Source organism: Anarrhichthys ocellatus, unplaced genomic scaffold, assembly GCF_004355925.1.
Source record: "Anarrhichthys ocellatus isolate YVR2014 unplaced genomic scaffold, GSC_Weel_1.0 scaffold42, whole genome shotgun sequence".
In the NCBI taxonomy this organism is placed as follows: domain Eukaryota; kingdom Metazoa; phylum Chordata; class Actinopteri; order Perciformes; family Anarhichadidae; genus Anarrhichthys; species Anarrhichthys ocellatus.
The window spans coordinates 1,601,212-1,621,539 of record NW_022280072.1 but is presented as its reverse complement, the minus strand read 5'-3'; the positions used below and the strand labels follow the sequence as shown (position 1 = coordinate 1,621,539).

Below are 20,328 nucleotides of genomic sequence, written 5' to 3'. Positions count from 1 at the left end.
TCCACGTTCTCTGATAAGTAACGTGTCAGAACTGCAGGTTCTGAAAAGTGTGATGGTAAATTTCCACTGTGTATCTTCTCCTGTTTTATTAGCTGACCACTCAGTGTTTTGGCCCTTTTGTATCAACAAAGATAATCAATGTCAGACATAGTCAGTGAGGGTCCTCTCAGGTTGAGTAATATTGGATGTGTGTCTTAATCAGGGGCATGAAACTGTCAACTTAGATAGGGGGCTGAATGGGGATGCAATCAGTGGACCAGTGATGAACCATTCAATGGTCCATCGCTGAATGATCACTGTTGTCCAGATGTCCTAGTGTTGAACTCCTGCTGTCCCGCCATGTGCTTAAGGCCAAGTCGTACACAACCAACACTCTGGGTGCCTTCCTCCTTCAGACCGCTCTTGTGATTGGTGGAAAGTGTAGTGGAAGATTTCTATGATTAATCGGGAGAAGGGTGGAGGTCTTCAATCTAGATCAATAAACAGACTCTTGAAAGAATCAGAGTTGTCGGTCTTTTATTGCTTGCAAGCAAGAGAGCAGTCCCACAGCACTCTCAAAGTGCAACATTCAACATCATGTATGCATACAAAAGGTTCACGCCTTTACAACTTCAGATAATGTGTCAAAAGGGGAGTATGGGTATTTCAGACACAGGCTGTCTGTTTCTGCTCATTAGATATTTCTGGCAGGATATTCAGTTCTGGAGTCGAGGTCTCTCTGTGTCTTTGTCTTACCAACAAAGACACAGTGTCTCTTCACTTCTCACCTTTGTGGGAAAAGTTAGAGGGACACCTGGATACAAAACGAATTCAAATCATCTGCAGAACTGCTGTTCTGTGTCTGCCTGTGTTCCTCACATTCAGTTGTACATTCTTTAAAACTTCACATGATACGATAACATATTTTCCCATTACAAAAGGCAATCACTTTTCTTGTTGACTCAGGAGCGACTCACTCAGTAGTTACAGAAAAGGATCTTCCAAATCCAAATCTTAGCGGTCAATATGTTTATTCTCTGGGAGCTTCAGGACTAACACTCAAAGAACGATTTACTGTCCCTATGACATGTGTTCAATGAAGCATGCATTTTTGTCTTCGCAATGTTGTCCTGTAAATCTGCTGGGGAGATATCTTATGTTGAGCCTAGATATTAGCCCGATATCTACACCAGATGGCCTTAAAGTTTTTCGCAATCCAACAAACTATTTGTCAATGATACAGTACAGTCCAAATGCCCCTCTGTATGTGTGTCAGTGGCAAATTCCTCTCCTCGTTGCAGCACACCTGATAAACAAGGCCCATGATGTCACGTCTGCGCATGTGAACTTTATGTCTCCAGAACACTTACATTGCACCGCACATGTTTTTACAGGCCCTGACTTTGATTATGAAAACAGTGCCTGAATGATCCTCTCCAGTGTTCTACTCTGTTTTGGTCTACAAAAATATGTGCTGTTTCTGTGACATTGACCCCTGCACAACAGCGTTTGTTCCTGTTTGATAATACCTACCCACACATCTCCCTGTCCAAATCAGCAAATGACCAGTGGGAAAACTTGGGTCCCTTTGTGCAAACATGACTGCAAAAAGAAGTCTGATTGTATGGAAGTCTCTGAGAAAATGACCCCACTAAATGAATCTGCTCACTTCATAATGGCAATGGCCATAATCCAAGATGGCGACTGCCAAAATGCCAAACTTGCGGCTTCAAAATGGCAGTCCACAAACCACCCAACGTCACTACAACGTCCATTTCTTAAACACAGTCCATGGTCAGAGAGCAGTGGTGTTACACAGTGCCAGATGTATAACAGAACCAGGGTTCCTGGTATCGTGCATGCTGGCTCACTGTCAGGCTCACTGGAACACTTTAAATCAGAGCCATAGTGTCATTAGTGACACCATGCTTTTCCTGTTTAGCAGCTGCCGTCTGCAGCATTCTCCCTCAATACTGGACCAGTTTCAATTGTTTTGTCCTCATTAGTTACTTTAACACAAAACCATGGGGAAATAGGGGTCCAGGTTGAAAAATACAGAAGTTACACTTTAAGACAGCTCTCACACAGTTATTTTATTATTTTTTTACTCCATATGTCTAACATTATATTATTATATTTCAATGTAGCTCAAGCGCAAGTTCAGACAGGAAGACACTCACTAGTAATCTCTGTCTCTCCTCTCCTTGTAATTACTCTATCAGCTGATTAGATTTACATTTATAAGGAAATGTTAAGGTATTCATGAAACTAAACATATAGCTACATTAAGACCTCTAGCATTACTCAGCAGCTCAGACAGTGACCCATAATCACATCCTAAACAGGAAGATTTCTAAAGGAATCTAGAAACAGCACATTCAATATTTGATTTGCAAGATTCACATCGTCTGATCATTGCAGTACGTTCAGACAATTTGTGGAAAGAGGTTGGACAGCAGGGTGGGGATGGTGGTCGGGTTGCGCACATGGACGTAGTAGACGGCAGCTCCTCCAGCCACGAGGGTCAGGCTCAGCTTAATCAGGCGACCAGCGACGGAGGCCTCTTCTGCCTCCAGCTGGAAAAGACGGGATGAAAAAAGGTTATGTTGATGTTTGACTCAGGGTTGTGACTCAGGGACATTACACAGTTATTTAAGTTCACATAAGGCTCAGAATGTTGAAGAAACATTTCCAACCTTTCTTGTTTTTAAGGGCTGGAACATGCGGTCAAACTGGGTAAAGATTGCTCTGCGGGCTCCCTCCCATTTCCCTGGTCCCCTCAAGCGGTACTGGTAGGCTGTGACGGGTCCCCACAGAATCCTCTTAAACAGCAGGTAGTCTGTGAAGAAGAGCCAGAGGAGACTTGGCCGCACCCCAATCTCTCCTGCTATGTCATCCATGTAGGAAACAAAGTCCACGTGCAGCGGCGTCAGCTTCGACACATTGTAGCTGTGGATGCATCCGGAATTTACAAGTTGCTTAAACAGGTTCAAAGTACAACAATTTGTGATGTGGAAGCAGCCGCTCATAGCAATACTATCAATCTGCCGCCTGCAAGACTTACTTCAAGTTACGCCCTCTGTTTCAAGCTGTGCCCCTCTCCTGCAGTCCGCAGACAGGCAACATTCACTCATAATGACCAATTATCCCCCCCCCCCCACTCTGCAGCTCAAAGGAGCCTTTTAATGTCTTTCGGGCTACTTTTTGTTTTACCCACAGCTCAGCTCTCATCAACTTTATTTGATTAACTCCCTGTATGCTGTGTCATTTACTCCATAATATAAAATAGAAGAAGGGACATTGGGGACAATGTTGTTTGCAATAAGTTGTCAGGCAAAGGAATACGGGAAGTTTTACTTGTTCTCCATGTCCTTGGTGTCCTTGTCAACAGCTTTTATCATGGCCCGGTTTGAAGGCAGCTTTTTATATCCTGAAAAGCAAAAGACAGACTGAGGTAAAGACTGCTTGGAAAGACTAGTGGCAGCTGACAAACGACACGCCGCCTCACCTTTGAAGACACGTGCAACCCAGCGAGCCTGCATCTCAGCCTGCACCATGATGGCTCCGAAGGTATGGATGAAACCCACGACAGCCAGCGTGGGATGCTCCTGGTTGGGAGGGAAGATGTGCTTGTACAGACCCACACGGTGCCCAGACTTGTACACAGCACTGCTCGGCATGTAAGGAAAATCGTAGTTGTAACCTGTGGCGAACACGATTCTATTCACCTGTAATGAGGAAAGGATGAGTTGGAGATATAAGATAAAATTGTGCTGGGCATAAAAAGAAAAGACAGTATTGTTGGAAACAAAGTTCTCTAACATTTTCCACAGCGCTGCCATCCTCAAACACCACGGTGGAGCCACGGATCTCCTTCACGTTTGGTTTGAGGATGACCGACCCGGACAGAATCTTAAAAGGCAGATCATCGTTGACCACTGGGATCTGACTGAAGAATCTGAGGGGGCAGCAGAAGACAGAAGAATGGAGAACAAGGTATATACGGTCAAATAAGTATTGTACATCCACAGATTCAACACATTTCTTCATTATGCAAGTTGTTTATTGCCTGCAACAATGTGAGGAAGTTTATGCAGAGTAGTTATTTGTGTGGTCCCTACAGCACCTACCTGTGTTTGGGTTTGAGGGCATACATGGTGTGGTCATACATGGCGTTGAGTTTCTTCTCGCAGAGCCAGTTAAGGAAGCTGATAGGCAACAGCTGGAAGAGGATGTGGACAAAGCGCGTGCTGTACTTCATGTCAACGGGTAGGCCATTGTCAGAAACCTGGCGGATGATCCAGGCACCACGACGAGTGCTCATATACACCTGCAGAACGAGAGCAACAGTCAGACATTAACATGCATGAATCATCTCAAAGAAGGAGAGAGAAAAGAGCAATAAAAAAAAAAAGACTCCCCAACCTGCTCTGCCACTCTGCTGCTCTCCACGGCGATGTCGCTTCCTGAGTTACCGATGCCGATGACCACCACTCTTTTCCCATGCATGTCCTCAGGCCCCTTGTAGTCCCAGCTGTGGGAGTATTTCCCTTCAAATGTATCTATCCCTGCAAAACAGCAGAATGATGGCTTCATAAGTTGTGTTTCTCTATTTTGTTGCTATGAGACGGACCGGGCTTTCAACTAATTCCAATGTAAACCCATCTGCGTTCTTAATAGACACTCAGAACAATGGACATGGTTTTAAGAGCGAGAAAGTGTGGGAGGGACTGGTGGTGGATGGGTCAAACAAACACAGGACTTTTAATTAGGGCACCGGTGTGCGTGTCCAGTGTGAAACCAAAAGTTATTGTTACTGACACGTGATGCTATATCATATTTTTCACCTGAAAACCAACGTTTGATGGAATCAGGTTAAAATTTTGACATCTGAGTGCAAAGTACATTGTGTTATAAATATTAATAGCATGCCCTCTAGTGGTTGAAATTCAGCTAATGCAAATACATTTTGCTGTTGGCTGATCTGGAGGCATACGATTTTTGTCACCAACGAACTCTTCCAATAAAACCAACGTGGAGTAAAACTGGAGTAAAACCGTTAGCATACACAAGGGCTTCTCAAATTCAAACAAAGAGTTTATACTGTATTTTGTTACTATAACAGACCCTCAACAGCACTTAGCTACCTAACCATGATGGCGCTAGCGATGAGCATAAGCTAATTGAAAGGGTAACTGCCATCATGGACGTAAGTTAAAACAGTAAAGTCCGGCTGAATGTTAAAGTACACTAGACCAAGCCCAGCAGTTCATGTGGGGCTTTTTATGTTCTGTAACTGGAGCATAAAAGCATGCTAGGATTAGCAAGCTAGCAAGCTAACTAGCCAAGACCTAAATGAGTAAATTTGAACAACTTAATCCTTCATCCACACACTCTTGTCATAGGAAGGTAAGCACGTTGACATCGCCAGATGAGTAAGAACTTGGTCCAGGTCATTTTGTAAACAGTGTAGCATGAAAGCATGGTGGAATCAGCTAGCTAGCCTGTCCCAGCTGCAACTTCAAGTTACACCCCATTAATGTTACACCCCTCTCTTGAAGTACACTGACACACCCAACTCATTGCACTTGGATCAATTGGGTGGGTGTGCTTGTAGAGAGAGCCGGCCTTCCAACAACCTGTTAGGCGAAGAATGGCTCCATTTCAGATAAAAACATTAATTTAATTATGGGGCTATTTGCCATATAGAATGCCCTCAAAAAGGCAAACCCATCTCCGTCTTGGTTTTTATTTTTGGGGGTAAATTAGTCAGTTGCAATCCATAACAATATGTTTTGCTTATTATACATAAACTATACAAATTACGAATCAACTACAAAAAAATTAAATTAAACTATTTATTAATTTTCTTTGGTATTTTTGTTGTTGTATAGTCTGCAGATCAGACTGTGGTTGTACTGGGGATGTATAACTGTGTGAATGTGATCAGAGCATTCCTGAAAGCGAGAGCACCACCACCGAGTAAATAAAGGTGCCAACAGCAAGAAACAACATGATCCTCCAATGATGTACAACCTGTCTTTACCTGGGAAGTCTTTGAGCGGCAGGTTAGGGTAGGTGTAGTGACCAGAGCAGCAGATAACCGCATCAAAGACATGCCTCTCCTGCTCTCCGTCTCTACTCTGGGTCACCACTTCCCACTGACCACTGCGAGGAAAGTCCGGTCTTTGTTTAATATTCTGCACGGAGGTCTGAAATATACATAAAAAACAAACGCAGATTAGTTTGTGAAAAAATATTGGAATGAACCGCATACTCCTCTCTGCATCTTTTGCATCTTGTTACCTGGAAGCGAATGTGTTGCAGCAGTTTAAAGTGTTCTGCATACATCCTGAAGTATTGCATGATTTTGGAGTGGCGCATGTAGTTGGGGTAATCTGCAGGGATGGGGAAATCACTGTAGGACATCATCTCCTTGGAGATGTTGATGGTGAGGGAACGGTAGATGCTGGCCCTGTCTGGCTCCGACACTTCCTGCAGAAAAAGGCGTTAAAAAGGCAGAAAAACATTTTATATATGGCAGCAATTTAATTAATTTTTTCTCACCCCGTTTGACTTGACTTGCTTGGGGGCATGAACACAAACACGTTGAGAGGAATCTTTTTTTTTTTTCCAGTATCAACTTACCTTGAACCTCCACAGTCCACCCAAGTCATCGCTGCTTTCAAAGCAGGTTGGCAGCATGCCCTCATCCAGACAGGCCTTCATGCTGGACAGACCACAGGGGCCTGCCCCGATCACCGCCACTCTGTGCACCATGATGGAGCTGCACGAAGGAAAGGGACAAATACACATATATATATATATATATATATATAATATAATATAATTTTATATATTTTTTTTTTTACTTGTCGCTATCGTCAGATCCAAATGCGTGACTTTCAGTCGCACCCACTGTCACATGAAACATGCTGCAGCTGTGTAGACAACTCATTTAATCGTGTGTTTTCGTGCTTGCAGTAGTAAGGCTCAATCTCATTCCCAGCACATTTAAAATACTCCAGTGAGTCTTTCAACAACAGTTGAACAAAGAAAGTAGATCAGATTATATTATAGAATTGCTTACGGCATAAAGCGATATTACTGAGCCCTTATGCACAGACTTATCGAGCCCTGATCTCTGGTTCTGTCATAAACCTTTCTCAGTTCCCAGAGGTAGAAAGAAGAGCAGATCTTACACTTCGTTGAGAGCAATGAGACTTTAAAACAACTTTCTTTGGGCTGTAATGTTCTAAGCCAAAGCGGTGCAATATGTGCAAAGATTCAGTGTTTTGATTGTATCAGAGGAAAATGTGTAAACACAAAATATATATTTTGTAATCAGAAAACTACCTTTTTTGTTTGATTCAGTCATTTTGCAGTTTAATAATAATAATAATAATAATAATATGCACATAAATGGGCCATACACCACATCTCACTAAAATATGACCAACTTCAACAACGGCACTAAAATAAATAGCAGTATTCTGCAGTAAAATACACTAGAAGTACAAGTGTCCTTCTCACCTTGATCCTTGCGTGTTGGTTTCTTGTGAAAATCAAATGACGAGCACCACCTCAGCACCACCTCAGCATGTTTGATAGAGGCGGGGACCAAAGGTCGAATGTTTTTTGTTCCTTCTAACCCTGCCCTATAACAAGTCGACAAACAAGTGAAATTGTATTTCTGACTGTTATAAATCAACCGCATGGAAGAGTGAATGTTATAAATATATAATAAGTATTTTATTCTTGCTTTTATTGCTAATTGCCTGCACTCCTGGCAGACAAGAGCAATCAGTCATGATGATGAAGAGTAACTGAGCAGCAGTTATTACATATCTATGCATCTATTCACACAGATGAGACAGATTCAGATTCGTTCCCAATTTAATTAAAAATCATTACAATCAAATCAATCAAAAACAACCCCTCAGGGAATATTGAGCAGCACATTCAAATCTACTGAACATTAATTAACACAGTGTAATCACAGAACCGTATACAGGCATATTTACATACATGAAGAATAAGGTCTATACAGGAAACACACAATATCAGTTATAGCATACAGCAGGCAAAACAGATCGCAGTGAAATATATTGCAGCTGGCTTCATGTTGGACAATGTGCACGAACAGATGTGACGTTTGCTGACAACCTTTGAGAGCTGAATGAGGTGAAGTGAATAGGTGGCATTTGGAATGTGCTGAAGCTTTTTTTTTTAGGATTGTTCTGATGGTGCAGCTGAAGACAGGAAAGTGGGAGAGAGAAGAGAAGCAGCAGTGGGTCAGACTCAGACCGAGGACTGAGCCTCGGCACACGTGGCGTCTGCTCGACCAGATGAGCTCCATGTGTAAAATCTATTCTGTAAACAAATCAGTGTCAGCATGGAACAACAACAAAATCAATCAATCAAATTGGTCACAAGTTCACTGTCCAGCATATTAAGATTTCAACAGAAGGGTAATGGAAAAAGTGGAACCAACAGATCATGTATGTCAGTCATACTATCACCAGCACTGGGATTATTTGTCAATTATTGCAGAGAGACAGAAACACCAGGGAACAGGCTGTTAAATTACGTTGGTTCTTAAAAAAAATGGTTCAACAATAACCAAAATACACACAGAAATCACACGTCCACATATCCCATCGTAGTCTTAATCAATAGACACATAACAGACAAACATAAACTAGGCTACACTTGCTCTGGTTTCTGGCGTGTTTACAGCGAGCGAGACGGAGTCAGCTGTTGAGCAACTCACTGAATAATCTGCGGACAGAGAGGTCGTGTCAACACCAACACAGCACATGATATTCTTTAAATTTTTAAATCTCTTTGCTACTACTTTTGCTACCTATCTGCCAACAATCACATAAACTAATCTTGTGATGTTGCGTTTGTAAATAAGTGCTGTGCTGACAAATGGCTTGTGTACGGGTCAGCAGCCTCCGTGGCAGCGCTATCGTCAAACACTCGTCCGTGTTACATCGTGACCGCTGTCATTCACTCTGCGGTCAGCGAGTCGGACTAACCTTTAACTATGTCTGAGGAACTGTATGTGCCCCAAACACACAATGAGCAGTAACTAACTGACCCACAGAGTCACATTTGTGTCTGAACATCAAGATGCAACGGGTCACTCCATCATCAAATATTAACTGTGGGAAGATCTGCAACACTTGGCTGTTAATTCCTTTAACACATTATTGCCTTGCTAAATCTTTAACTGAGAATTTTATGGAAAATGTCAAACATTATGTGAACAGTCAGGAGAAATATAGCCAGAGTGCCAAGTGATAGTTAAGAGTTGGTAGAGGAATGACGTGCGTAGTTACACATTCTGGTTTCATGTCTAACTTAATGAATAAATGTCTATGCGAGTCAGTGAGACTAGAATTATTACAGTGCGTGCAAAGACAGTGTGTTTTCACAGTGCAGAACTCTAGCACGCTGACAGCAAACCACCCAAATGGATCCACACACTCTTATTTTAAAGTGCCCCATATCCATTCTAACAAATGCTTATCAATGGATTCACAAGTGTTCATTTAAATTAACAATACATTTTAAAAAGTCTCAGTACATCCAAATCTGCTTGGATGTAGATTTAACCGGCGGGGCCATGATCCTCAGAGCAGGTGATCCAGTATGAACTTATGCATTTCAGGTATGTCCTCACCGGACCCTCCCCTGGTGGAGCTCAGATACACCTTGTTCCATATATATAAAAAATAAAAACGCATTTTGAAAAATGGTGGACAGCAAAGAAGTACGGAGGCCCTGAGAGGAAGGCGAGAATCAAATAATAATTCTGGTGATGGAAGGCTGATCTGAATAGTTTTCTGTCCCGTGTTTTATTTTGCCAGGATAATCTTACATTGCTGAAGAGTTTTGTCAGGTAAAGTCGGATGTTGTTGTTGTTGTAATACTCATTTCAGTCACAAGAGGCTAAAGTGCACCACTACCCTGTGTTCTAAATAGGACTAAACTAATTCCTGTTTTCTTACAGGTGAGTGTTAATGTCTCCGTGCACTCTAAACACAAGATACATCTATTGTGTATAATATTATGTCTTTTTTTGGCCATAAATGTATTTTAATCAGAGGTGCAGTTCAGCCTCTTGTGGCCGAAATGAGTATTACAACAACAAATACTGGAAAAGAATTATCCTGATTAAAAAAATGTCATGTTTTTGTTTTTAAGGAACTTAGAAAGATTATCCTGGCAGTTTAGATCAGACTTAAAATTCACAAGAATAATTGTTCTTACTTGCCTCTCAGGTGCTTCCGTAGCAGACCTAACCATGTAATGTAAACTTACAGGTGTAAAAAAAAAATAAGAAAAGGTGCTCTGTGTTGTAAAAGTATTCAGTATATCTAAAGCGTCCTGGACGGTCGCACAGACATCAGCTGACGCAGAACTGTGAGGAACCAGTTGGATCTTTTATACTCTGTGCAGGTTTCTCTTCGCGGAAAACCGACATTCTCAAAACTCCTCAAAGTTCTCCGCCGATCGCCGGATGTGGACAGACAGGCGGAAAACCAGCCGCACTCTTCTAACAACAAAAGCATTCAGCTTGCAGTTTAAATCATTTCCAGTGAATCGGGCCCGTAGGGGGAGTGAGGTGGTTGTTTCTATTGATTACAGACAGGCTAGTCATGAGGGCCAAAAGGCTTTTGTATTTAAAGCACAATGAGTAGGACTTTCCTTAAAAACAAAGTGTAGACTCGTGCAAAATGAATCCCTCTTAATCATTACTTATGACCTACAACAAGTGTGTGCTGGTCTCTCTGTTTCTTTTTTTTCTTTTCATTTTGCCGTGTTTGGGACATTTTCTGAGCTTCAAAACGTAGCGAGGAAGCTTTGAAAATGGAGGAGTCTGCAAAAATAGCGAGGTTAAACGCCAAGCGGACAAAGCTCGTTCCAAAAAACTCAACGTGCCTGTAAGTGTCAAATAACAGCAGAACAAAGCTGCATGTGATGGAGCTCTCTTCTCCAGTCTAAAGACAATTTCTCTGATGTATCCGTGTAAAAGACAAAAGGTGTGCAGGTGCTCTAACAATCAAGATTTAAACGGCCGTGTCTCGTCCTCCTTCGATGCTTAACATTAAGCCAACTGTCCCAGCAGCCCTTGCAGGGTTTGAGGCGAGATCCACAACATCTCTACAAGGTTATACTGGCAGTAGCCCATCCAGAACCCAAACATCACGTCAGTCACGTTGTGCCTGCCCAGCATCACTCGGCTTAGCCCCACCAGGCCGGCCCACAGCAGGACCAGGACCCTCAGCGGGGCGGCCAGCACCAGGTGAGCCAGCAGGAACCGCCCACACATGGCGGCGCGGGTCGCGTGGCCTGAAGGGAAGGAGTAGCGGTCCACGGAAAAGGTGGCAAACATGTCCATGCGGTTGTGTGATGGCCGACGGCGCCGCACCACTGCCTTCACAATGCCGACCAGGAGCAGGTCCAACAGGAGGCCTGGCGGGGATGAAGGGAGGAGATGTAGTCACATTAACGAGATGAGACACATTGAGATCCATCGACAATCGTAATCCAATCAAATCATGAGGTCAGTCAAGATTCATACTTCTAAATAACAGCTGTTATCTTTGTATCCTAATACAGCAGAATGTCACCCATTAGCTTAGTTTCTTGGATGGGATGATATACACAAATCAGAACCAAGCTTCAAAACGTCATTCGTTGTGAAGAAGAGCAGTTTATATCTGCAGCTTTTCTGCTTGCTTTAATCTTATGTTTTTTTTTTACTATGTCTCTTGTTGCATTATCCACTTTGCTGCTGTAATCCTGTAAATGTCCCCGCTGCGGGACTAATAAAGGATTATCTGAGCTTATCTTATATTTAAAAAGGCTGGCCTTTGATTCGACAGAGTCTTGAATAAAGAGAGATGTCTCTTTATGTTTTATTAGCAGTTGCTTTATGTCCTCCAGGTCTGCAGTGCTGAAATATTCATGCAACAGCCAGGTGGCATCGAGCCAATCGCTGCCGGGAGTCCAATGAAAGGATTTCATCAAAATGAATATGCAACGGTACATTGTATACATTATTGACAACAACTCAACTTTTAAATAACTGCTGCGGTTACAATGATGAGACTGTGCAGCTGGCTTGGACGTTTATCTGCAGCCTGCTATTAGTTGACTTCTTCTATTCAGACTCTTGTGACGAACACGTAACTGGTTCACATGCACAATTGCATGCCGTGCATGAGATGATGGGGAGACAGACTTGCCTCTACCTGCCTCATAATTACCGATCTGACACTTCAATTATCTTACCTAAAAATAAAACATGAATTCACCCACGCACAGGAGGAGCACAAATCAAAAGTCCATATCGGTTCACATCATTGTGAGCTTGTGTTACTGGAAAAACAACCTCTGGAAATAGGCAGACACACAAATCCTCTTCCTGTAACAAGAGAATCACTTGTGCACAGTGGGGGGTTTTGGCATGCAGCATGCGTTTTAATTCCTTATAGATGTATATCCTTTACTGGCTGTTAACTGACACAATCCAACAGAAAGCTGCATTACTGTCACAAACCAACTTACAGCCCAAAAACAAAACTCTGCTATGTCTCTGATTAAACGCAGACCAACGTGAGCTTCAATGCAAGTCCTTTAGAGTCAAAACCTGTCTCTCAACTCACAACAAGACGGCAGTATGCGTCATGTGATTTGCCGTTGAGTATAAAGACGTTAGTAGTACTTTTTTAAATAACCATTATGTTGAAAAATCACATATGATCAGTATCTGTATCATTCAAATTGTAACAAAAAGTATAGGTATCGAATAGAGTTTAAAAAACATTGGTATTTCCATGGTGGAAAACATTTGGTGTGCTGGAGAAGAGTGTGTATGTGTGTGTGTGTGTGTGCGTGCGTGTGTGGCGTGTTAATATTTCTAATGGACCTGCATTGCTGCACACTCTGGTCGACACTTTGCCTTTCTTGAAATCTTGGAACATATTTCCCTCCAGTGGTTTCAAGAGGTCAAAACTCCAGCAACACTTGTAGAATATAGAACACAATTTGTTAAGACTTAAGACATTTCCCTGGAGTTTTGGCCTCTTCAGACTTTAACACCTTGAATGCAGGTGAAGTTGTGACAGACACCACGACTCTGCCCCTCTTGTGGTTTCATAAGGTGTTTGTTGGAGCAAGCTACAGCTGCAGAGCTGCAAACAAGAGGTGTATTAAGGCCAGAATGAACAACAGTTGTGATCTGAATGTGAGAACCTGCCAGAAAATGGAGGAAAAGTGGGTCGGGAAATTAATATAATTAGTCATAGGAGGTGGGATCACATGTGGGCTCTGATGGAACAGGTGTGCATGGGAGGGGGAGGAGGAGCAGAAGGTACCTAGGATCCTGTCTGCATGTGACAACAGATGAACACAAAGTGTTTTTACCCATGAAAAGGTTGAGCATGACCTCCTGTCCTGCAGCGCTGTCGCTCTTGTACAGGCAGTAGGCGGTGCCAGCCAGCCAGGGGATGCCATGTCCGGATATCTCTATCAGCTTCATCAACGGCCGCACGCTGCCCCAGGACGAGTCCTCGCAGGCGCACACCCCGATCCGCTTGGACATCCACAGGTCGATGGCGAGAAGCGAGCTGAGCGCCACACGGACGAAGGAAGGGTTGAGCCGTAAACCGTCCACTTCTGGCGGCGGCGGACCCTGACCGCTCGCTGAGCCCGTGGAGGAGCTGGAGCCCCGGCGCCGAGTGGGGCTCTCCGAGACACGGAGGCGGGCGGTGGTCGGGTCGGAGCCCTGCCGCTGGAGGAGGAGCGGCGGCGGCACTGAGGACCGGTTCAGCGGCTTCGTTAGCGACATGAACTCGTAGCGGCCGTTGGAGCTGCTGCCAAGCACTGGGCTTCCACTTCCGCGACCGGGGTTTTTAGCTTTAGGAGACGGCATTTTATTAGTATATACACCGGTGAATGTAGTGAGGTGTGATGTCGCTGACCCGCAGTGGTAAATTCTCTATTGTCTGCAGTGCTGTGCGGGTTGTCGCTCCTTTAATTCATCTGTTGGACGTTTCACAATTCTTATCACGTCCGGAAACACTGAACAGAATCGTCATCTTTGTTGTTCTAATCGCAAAGCTACCTGGGTAATTGTGTTTTTTGTATGTGACCGGTTTCTTCTGACTATTCTATTGTTATAACATTTCCCTTTATACATCCATGATAACAGTAATATACTGCTCACGTTTTTTGTATTTTATCTTTCTACTTTTTAAAGTGTCATTTTTGTTTTAATAAAGTTATTCAAAAAAAAGAAAAGCTCTCTCGCATCTGATTGGTCGATGATCTCGACGTAATGTAAATAAACCCCGCCGATATCCGGGTCCATTCATGAGGCGCTGATCACACTCCAGGAAGCCAGACAGACCCTTTCTTCTTGTTTCTGAGTTGCGGAGAAGAGCCGACCATGCCTGGACTTCTGCTGGGGGACGAGTTCCCTAACTTCGAGGCCGACACCACCATCGGCAGGATCAAGTTCCACGATTTCCTGGGCAGCTCGTGAGTGTGCACATCTGCAAACTCCCACGCGCATGCGTTCCCTATTATGTTTTTACTCTTGAGTTTTGAATTATGTTTGTTAACAGTGCAACATTTGATTGTGCAGGTTGTGTGCGCATGCGCCTGTCTTCAGACTGAGAAGCTTGAACGCTGATCTGAGTATTAAGGATTTAATTCTGAGTTCAAGTGATGACTCTTTTTTTCAGTCCAGATCACTTGACCGTGATCCCACTGTGTGACTGCCGTGATGCGACACCTGCTGGCTGACACAGAGACTGTTACACAAGCATGACTTTCTGTATTTTTCTCTGGCCCAGCTCATTAGTGAGTTGTTGGCCCAGTCAGGACAAGGCCTGCATTGTGTGTTTTATGTGAACTTGGAACTGTGCCTCGGTGCTCACATCCAATCCTGTGAGACTTTTGTATTCTATACTATTTGTATTCTTATCCTGAGGGTTGTGCACACGGTGGAGGAGCAGAGACGGTGTTGCAACTGTGTAACTTGACCAACTTTCCAAACTGCTGGATCTATACACTCCCAGTTAACTGCCAAATAACAGTTTCAAGTTTCAAGTTGCATCTTAGAATGGATCATATATTTTGTTTTAATAAAAATGTATAGCTCATGTTTTTTTTTTTTTTTTTTTAAATCATTCTTCCTGTTTAATGATTAGAAACAAAAAACACCGTCTTCTGAACACATCCCTCTTACAAACTGTCAGTATCCAGTTTCTCCCTGCTTTGACTGATGGGGAGTGTCCCAATCTAACCAGAGCATCTGGTCACCCGATACTCAGCTGATCACAATGCATGTGAGGAACAAAGCTTTCCAGTTTCCTCTCTCCCATGTGATGGCATGTTCCAACACATTCAAAAAATAAATCGACATGCATCATGCGAAGCAGGAGACTCGTGTGATTAATGGGAGAATTCTCCTTTAAAAAAATTGGAAGTGTTTTGGCAGAAAAACTTCCCCAACCGTCTGACCCTTCACCCCTCATTGGACATTTTTCAGTGAGTGCACAGCTGGGTTTTGAGCTTCAGTCTGCCAGATTCACAGACACCTGTTTCAATCTGCGGCTGGAATTTCCTCTACTGAGACTTAATGTTCTGTCTTTTCCCTCTTTTTTTTTATAGCCATGTCTTCTGTTTCTGTCTTCCTTATGGGAAACATGAAGACGTACATGCACAACTACAACAGACACAAATACAGCGCAAAGGTGTATGTTATGTAATGTGTGTTTTACCTCTGTTTCACCTTTAGTTTACTGCATTCAGTGTGGTAACTTGAACTTGTGCATACACTCTGAGCTTAATGCAAGTTCTGTCTTCAACAGGAACATGTGAGCGTTTGATGACTGTGACCTTATTTGCTGTTTTCCTCCAAATACAGTTTTTCACATTGAGGTTTCTGAGCCAGAAGACGATGTGTAGAGCAAAGGCCTCAGTGCTTGTGTGTGTGTTTGTGTGTGTTTGTTTTCCTCTGTAGATGGGGCATCCTGTTCTCCCACCCAAAGGACTTCACTCCCGTCTGCACCACCGAGCTTGCCCGTGCCTCAAATGTCAGCGACGAGTTCAAGAAACGAGGCGTGAAGATGATCGCCTTGTCCGTAGACAGTGTGGAGGATCACCGCAACTGGAGCAAGGTTGGGGATGCACGCACACACACACACCTCTATCTATACCTTTTTTAATTGTGATATACATTGCATACTTTTTTTTTTTTTTTAATAAGTAATTCACTATGCATTGTAGCTCTAAAAGTTAGCCTGGAGGCCATGTGCTGCATGTCATGAACCTTTTACATTATGTTTTTTATTTAACAGTAACACGATCCTGCTTCCCTGCTAAAAAATGCAGAAAACTACTTTTTGAAAGTAGCATTTTCTCCTTTTGCCCTCCAGATGATAATTATTAACATTTACAGTGTTTGCTCTACAATCATAGTGTCTGAGCTCTTATTGGAGTTGAAGATTAAATGTCTCTGGTCACTCATCAAACCTGTGCCGCTGTGAAGGAGACGGCTGTCAGGACGGAGAGAATGATTAACTGAGGATGATGATGATGTACGTGCGTTAACAAAGGTGTAAAGTCTGAATGTGTCTCCTCCTCCTACAGGATGTGATGGCGTTCAACAATGAGGCTGATAGCCCTCTGCCGTTCCCCATCATCGCTGACGACAAGAGACATCTGTCTGTCCAGCTCGGCATGCTGGACCCCGATGAGAGAGACAAGGATGGGATGCCCCTCACCGCTCGCTGTGTAAGAGACCTGTCCTCTGTCCTGTCCTCAATGCCGGACATACTTTGTATTGCGTCACTAAAAAACATTGCCAAGACCGCATCATGATCCAAAATGTACAGATGCCGGTGAAATTAGTCTTTTACTGGCAAAAAAAATCCGCGAAGCACCAATTTTTTAAAATTTTTTTAGGTTTTGGTCTTTATTCTCAAATTTAGCTGCAGCTGATTACCACATCCTTTTGTCTGGGAGCCAGTCAAGTTGGAGCAAAATGATGAAGTGTTTGCACCTCAACAAAGCTGTTTCCCCAGTATTTTCCATTTGTTTTGTGTGCCACTTTATCACCATATTTACAAAAACAGAAAAAAGAAGCATATTGTGGGTGCTATGTTGACCCTGTGACATCTTAACCCTCTTCAGGTCTTTGTGATCGGCCCAGACAAGAAGATGAAGCTGTCCATCCTCTACCCCGCCACCACAGGGAGGAACTTTGACGAGCTGCTCCGAGTTATCGACTCTCTGCAGCTCACTGCACAGAAGAAGGTGGCCACACCCGTCGACTGGAAGGTAAACGGTTAAACCGCGTGTTTATTCACCTGTAGCCGTGAACTGTGCTCAACTAAGCTCCTTCCTCCGGCTTCATATTCAGCGTACAGATATAAGAGGGGATGCCTACCGTCTAACTCTTGGCTAGAAAGCAAATGATCACACTTCGCAAAATGTACACTGCATGCATAAGTTGTATTTTTGAGGATTCATTTTATTATTCAACAACTACAGAGCTCTCGGTCAATCCAAAATGTTAATAAACCTCAAACCTGAATATTTAAGAATGTAAAAGTGAGGTTTTGGCTTTCTTAGGAGAATATCTATGTGTGCACAATTATTATGCAACTAAATGAAAAACGAATATTAAACAAACAACTCAAAATCTACAGATAAACATTTCTGACATTTAAAAAAAAAAAAAAAAAAAAATAAAAACAAATCGGTGACCAATATAGCCCCCCTTCTTTTCAATAACCATAATAAGCCTTCCATTCATGGATTCTGTCACTTTCTTGATCTGTTGATGATGAACTTTCTGTGCAGCAGCAACCACAGTCTTGTAGACACGTAAAAGTTCATTCTGGTATTTTGCGTGTGGAAGCGACCACGATTTTTGAAAGTGCATTTGGGCAACTCACTCCACTAAAAGTGCTTGTTTTTGCTCTTGTTTTCAGATTAAATGTCTGACAACATTATGGAAAAACCCTCCTTTTCACTTCATCCTGTCTGTTTGTTATTGCATTCAACAAAGTGTCACTCTCAGAAGTATCGTTCTGATATTTTGTTCTGAAACTTTGCGTCTCATCCACACTGTTGAAATCATTTAAATATTCAGCCATGACATTAAAAATCTTGTATTTAACACTTAGCTACGCTTTCTGTAGTCCAACACAACAAACTCTGACAACACAAAGCACTCCTCTCTCATGTTCCCACCGTTGCCTTCCAGCAACAAATCACAAGACACAATAACAAACAGACCGGAACAAGTAAAAGGTACAGAAAAACATTTTATTTCTCTGTAGGATTCTTATTTATAACAACAATCTGAGCCACTTTTAGTGGACCTATAATAACGGAGAGGAGTTGCCCCGAGCGATTATATTGCAGACCTTTTAGCAGCTGCTGTCTGCAAAATGTCTCCTTCAATACTGGACCAATTTAAAAAAAAAAAAAAATAAAAATAATAAATAAAATAAATTGGTCACTTAGACACAAACGCATGGGGAAAATGGTACAGGTTGAAAAGTACCAAAGCTGACGACATCAGTGATGATCAGCATCCAGTAAATCCATTGAGCAGACACTGTTGTGTAGAGTTAAAATAAGTGCATTCCACCTCCATGAGAGCAACCGCTACATATTATTAAAAACTGCAAGTGCATCCCTTCCAAACAGACCATTTAGGTGTTCATGTGACTTCACTTTTAGTGAAAACACTGAAGAAAAAGCCACGTGACACAGGAGCCATATGATGCTGCTGCATAATTGTCGTCACAGTGACGCTGTGATTCAAAAACTGGAGTCCTGCTCCTATAACACGCCTCCTTGATGTCTCTTTCAGCCTGGTCAGAAAGTCATGGTCATCCCGTCGCTCTCTGATGCTGAAGCCGCTGCTCTCTTCCCCAACGGTGTGACCACCAAAGAGGTGCCTTCTGGGAAGAAATACTTGCGCTACACCCAGCCCTGACGAGACACTACAGCTTTCTCTAGTTAACAGCTCTTTTTGGGGAAAAATGGAAATCCTTGAAATACTAATTCTCATATAGAACTGATCAAAAGCATTGGATGCACTTATCCGGTTTGGTGACTAGTGGGATGCAATGAGCCAGGAGTGTAGTGTAGAGTATAGTGTCCTTTTACGCTGCCTTGTTTCCTTCAATAAACACACTTTTCACACATGTCCTCTGAATCTTTTCACTCTGAACAGCTTACTGTACCACTAGGTGTCCTCCTACAACCTAAACTACAAATATCAGCTTGCTGCTGTCGCTGCAGTACCGTCTTCCATCAATAGGTGGCGGTATGTGCTCAATGATCGACCCACTCATGGTCTCGCCTGAAAGCAATTAGGGTGAAAGCACCAATCCATCCTAAACAGTCGCAGACGTGGGGAGTGGTACCACATGTAGTGAAATGACTAGTTTATTTACATTTCCATTCATTATAAAAAGAGGATCGACCACATCGAGTTGATCTACTTCCAGCAATGTTTCTCCAAGTGCCCAGTGAGGTTTACAAAAACGTTCTGCTCTGTTTTTTAATCTTTTTGCCGACTCAGCATTCCAGGCTCATGCCCTAGCTGTCTAAATGTCTCAATGCACAATGGATTAGTCTTTTAAATTGATTGTTCCGTTTGTTCTATGCTTCATGTCAAAGGCTTTTTAATCGCAGATGAAATGTAGCAGCTGCACCGTGGAAGAGGACGGTGGAAAATAACCATTAACTACATTGACTCAAGTAAAACTCAGGGGAATTATTGTGCTTTTTACACTTTGACTTCAGTCGCTGATTTGGTGGCATCTAGCCGCCAAATCAGCACATTGAAACAAGTAAAAGACCTGAATACTTGTTTCACTACTAAAAAGTAGTTCTTGAAGTTATTTTATTAGCTTGATCGAATAACCTTAACTGCACAAACAGAGATGTCAAGCATGCATTTCTGAGAATCATTATCTTTATTTCATTTCAACTCAGCAGAATCTATATAAAACCCAATCACTGACCTGTGTTGCTCTGCAAGCACTGGAATTAACTACTTATTTTTGCCTGTTGGCGTACTTGTTTTGCTGGGGAGTGAACTGCTCATATAATGTATTTTCACATCCACGCTTCCTCTTTGTGTGCGTTGCTGCAATGGTTCATGGTGTTTTTTTTTTTTCCATCTCTCTTTACACCTGAGCTCCCATGCTGCACCAAAACGATAACCAACACTGTACAAAGTATCTTATATCTCTTGCAACTCTAAAGTTTCACGTCACATCTCCGCGTTGCAGACAA

At 42.8% G+C, this 20,328-nt stretch overlaps 3 protein-coding genes across 4 annotated transcripts; 1 reads left to right on the top strand and 2 right to left on the bottom strand.

The window, feature by feature from the left end:
- Positions 1 to 2,241: 2,241 nt before the first annotated feature.
- On the bottom strand, positions 2,242 to 6,759 carry LOC116394936 (dimethylaniline monooxygenase [N-oxide-forming] 5-like). 2 transcript variants are annotated; one of them, XM_031868344.1, is made up of 10 exons: positions 6,628 to 6,759; positions 6,286 to 6,474; positions 6,026 to 6,191; positions 4,405 to 4,547; positions 4,110 to 4,309; positions 3,802 to 3,937; positions 3,488 to 3,707; positions 3,337 to 3,409; positions 2,667 to 2,928; positions 2,242 to 2,549 (listed from the first exon to the last, which is right to left on the bottom strand). In XM_031868344.1, the coding sequence occupies exons 1-10, from the start codon at positions 6,757 to 6,759 to the stop codon at positions 2,406 to 2,408; spliced, it is 1,665 nt and encodes a 554-aa protein (XP_031724204.1). In that variant the 3' UTR covers positions 2,242 to 2,405. The 2 variants fall into 2 exon arrangements, with proteins under 2 accessions (XP_031724204.1, XP_031724205.1); XM_031868345.1 differs by having other exon boundaries at positions 2,242 to 2,555; positions 2,676 to 2,928.
- A 1,098-nt stretch (positions 6,760 to 7,857) lies between these two features.
- On the bottom strand, positions 7,858 to 14,102 carry plpp6 (phospholipid phosphatase 6). Its single transcript, XM_031868348.1, has 2 exons — positions 13,423 to 14,102; positions 7,858 to 11,466 (listed from the first exon to the last, which is right to left on the bottom strand). The coding sequence occupies exons 1-2, from the start codon at positions 13,928 to 13,930 to the stop codon at positions 11,099 to 11,101; spliced, it is 876 nt and encodes a 291-aa protein (XP_031724208.1). The 5' UTR covers positions 13,931 to 14,102; the 3' UTR covers positions 7,858 to 11,098.
- Positions 14,103 to 14,348: 246 nt separating this feature from the next.
- prdx6 (peroxiredoxin 6) lies at positions 14,349 to 19,229 on the top strand. Its single transcript, XM_031868349.1, has 5 exons — positions 14,349 to 14,538; positions 16,028 to 16,184; positions 16,657 to 16,800; positions 17,200 to 17,346; positions 18,893 to 19,229. The coding sequence occupies exons 1-5, from the start codon at positions 14,447 to 14,449 to the stop codon at positions 19,016 to 19,018; spliced, it is 666 nt and encodes a 221-aa protein (XP_031724209.1). The 5' UTR covers positions 14,349 to 14,446; the 3' UTR covers positions 19,019 to 19,229.
- Positions 19,230 to 20,328: the final 1,099 nt, after the last annotated feature.